The 3,179-nt window shown below is 27.8% G+C and overlaps 1 protein-coding gene across 1 annotated transcript in view; it reads left to right on the top strand.

The window, feature by feature from the left end:
* Positions 1 to 3,179, top strand: part of LOC107612964 (probable leucine-rich repeat receptor-like serine/threonine-protein kinase At3g14840) — a 16,074-nt gene extending 12,895 nt beyond the window's left edge. The window contains exons 18-24 of the mRNA XM_016314769.2: positions 97 to 292; positions 415 to 540; positions 912 to 1,030; positions 1,323 to 1,533; positions 1,624 to 1,861; positions 2,067 to 2,217; positions 2,814 to 3,179. Coding sequence (XP_016170255.1) covers positions 97 to 292; positions 415 to 540; positions 912 to 1,030; positions 1,323 to 1,533; positions 1,624 to 1,861; positions 2,067 to 2,217; positions 2,814 to 3,179 — 1,407 coding nt within the window. The remainder of the gene's footprint in view (positions 1 to 96; positions 293 to 414; positions 541 to 911; positions 1,031 to 1,322; positions 1,534 to 1,623; positions 1,862 to 2,066; positions 2,218 to 2,813) is intronic.

The raw sequence follows: 3,179 nt of genomic DNA on the forward strand, positions 1-3,179 counted from the left end.
TAATAATAATAATAATAATAATAATAATAATAATAATAATAATAATAATAATAATAATAATAATGTCAAATTGAGGTTGAAATTGAAGTGTTATAGGGAAACCTAGTGCGAAAGGACTTCAACATTGCAGAAGAAGCAGGAGGCATAGGTAAAAAAGTTATAAAATCGTTCAATGCAAGTGTGATTAATGGTACCTTAGAGATTCGTTTTTACTGGGCTGGCAAAGGAACAACTGCTATCCCACAAAAATCAATTTATGGTCCTCTTATATCAGCCATATCTGTCTATCGTGGTAGGTTTTTAGTTCTTAATTTTTTTTTTCTTTTTTGAATTAGAAGCAATATAATACAACTTTTCATTATTCTTTTTTCAAACGATAATTATGCATGCCAACTTTAATTTATGCTTCCTCAGATCATAGAAGTGGAATATCAACAGCTGCTGTGGTTGGAATTGTTGTTGCCGTGGCAATTATTATCATCTTGTTGATATTTGGCATGCTTTGGTGGAAAGGCTGTTTGGGAAAGAGAAATTCAAAAGGTAACTATTAGAAAGGGAAATAATTATTTAGTCTGTTCATAAATAATTTTTAAATTTTTAAATTCTTTTTTTGCAAAATAAAAATTGTCTATTTAAGACATTTTGGTAGCATTATTTTTTTTTAAGTTATAGATGTATATTAAATAATATAATTAAAATAAATAAAAGAGTTGATTTTAGTAAAATAATGAGAGAAATAAAGAAGTTAATGAAAAATAGTTAAGGATATAATTTTATAAAACATCAAATAATTTTTTATCACTTAAAAAAGTAGCTAAGGGTATAATAATTACGATTTTTATCTTGAGTCACACACTATAACATTTTCGACAATTAGCAACGTTTAATATTTGTTATGCTTCAATTTTCAGAATTAAAGGGTATAGATTTGCAAACTGGTATGTTTTCTGTACGACAAATCAAAATAGCAACAAATAACTTTGATATCATCAACAAGATTGGAGAAGGAGGATTTGGTCCCGTGTATAAGGTATTTTACCATATATAGAGATAGAAACACATATATATTTTCTATTTGTATTTTCACATTATTATATGGTATTTGAGAATAATAATCATTTAGCAACTATGATAAAAATGCAGTTGTCTTTATCTGAAGTTTTGATAATTAAAAATTATTAGATAATAATTTAATCAAATATATTAGATCATCTAATAATTTTTTTTTTTAAAAATTAACTCTATATGAAAACTACTACATGTAAATCTCTATCTTATTATATTCCAAGAACTATATGGCATTGTATTCTTTGAAAATGCAGGGAAAGTTACCTAATGGTACAATAATCGCAGTCAAGCAACTTTCTTCAAAATCAAAGCAAGGGAATCGTGAATTCTTAAATGAAATAGGCATGATTTCTGCTTTACAACATCCTTGTCTCGTTAAACTCTATGGATGTTGTGTTGAGGGAGATCAGTTATTTTTGATATATGAATACATGCAAAACAATAGTCTTGCTCGTGCTTTATTCGGTAATCTATTTAGTTAAAGTATTTTTGTTTATGTAAATGATTAAATATAGTATACGGTATTCTTTAATATAATTTAATGATTTTTAAAAGGCCGTGAAGAACACCAAATAAAGTTGGATTGGCAAACAAGACATAAGATTTGTGTTGGTATTGCTCGAGGATTAGCATACCTCCATGAAGAGTCAAGAGTGAAGGTGGTTCATAGAGATATCAAAGCCACTAATATCTTGCTCGATGAATATCTCAACCCTAAAATATCTGATTTTGGTTTGGCTAAACTTGACGAAGAAGACAACACCCATATTAGCACTCGTATTGCTGGCACATAGTAAGATTCTATATTTTTTTTTCTATGCAAAGTTTGATTAATAAATTATTTTTCTTGTTGCTTGAAATAAGAAAAAGTATACATTAATGTATCCTCAATTATTTAACCCTTTTTTTTTTATGAAAATTGAAATGTACCATACACATTTATTTGTCAATTAATAAAGTTGATACATTTGATAATTTGTTTTCAATTTATTATACAGTGGATATATGGCTCCAGAATATGCAATGCATGGTCAATTAACCGATAAAGCAGATGTATATAGTTTTGGAATTGTTGCCTTAGAAATTGTAAGTGGAAGAAATAATACAACCAACCAACATAGTGAAGGGGCATTCGTTTTACTTGATTGGGTAAGTATTCTTGTCTTGATGATCAAATACTAAAATGTGCCTATTTTTTGTGAATTTATATTGTTACTTATAATAAAAAATCTTGTTACAAGAATGTGGAGAAGAATAAATTTAGGTCTCTTAGTAATAAATAGATAATTAACACTAAAAGCTGTTAAATAATAGTCACATTTTGTATTATAATCTTGCACATTAAAACTTACACTTGTGATTTATTCATTTTATTCTCATAGCAAACCACTTCTCTTTCCTTTTCATATATCTAAGTGTTCTTTTAGAAATTTCTTGTACACAAATATTTTAACTAAATTTTACAATTATATATCTAAACACAATAATTTTTGAATTCTAGTCTTCTACATTTTAATCTACTACTTTTAAAGAAGTGTTCTTTATACCTGTTTGTAAGATTAAAATAAACAAGAAAAATGAAACATTTAAGAGAGACACAATTGATAGATGTTGTCAATATTTTAATAGATTAAAATTTTCAAATATTATTTCTCTGTTCTTGCTTACTTATTAGTTTGGGAAACCCTTGTTCCAATAACTTTAACTTATTAATTTAGAAATAAATTTATCACTTTCTGTATTAGGCACGTTTGCTGAGAGAGAAAGGTGATATAATGGAAATAGTTGATAGAAGATTATTGGATTCAAACTTGAAGAAAGAGGAGGTGATGGTGATGATCAATGTTGCTTTCTTATGCACTAATGTGTCTCCAACACTTAGGCCTACTATGTCTTCAGTAGTAAGCATGCTAGAAGGCAAAACCATTGTTCCAGAATTAGCTTCAGAGTCATTGGATGAGAAGAAATTGGAAGCATTGGAAATGTATTATCACCAAGATCACCAAAGTACCTCAACAATGGAGGTGCCATTGACTACTTCATCTACTTCTACAGCACAAGATTTGTATTCGATTCACCTAGACTCTTCTTATTTTGAGAGTAGAAATTAG

The sequence above is a fragment of the Arachis ipaensis genome, chromosome B08 (genome assembly GCF_000816755.2).
Source record: "Arachis ipaensis cultivar K30076 chromosome B08, Araip1.1, whole genome shotgun sequence".
Classification (NCBI taxonomy): Eukaryota; Viridiplantae; Streptophyta; class Magnoliopsida; order Fabales; family Fabaceae; genus Arachis; species Arachis ipaensis.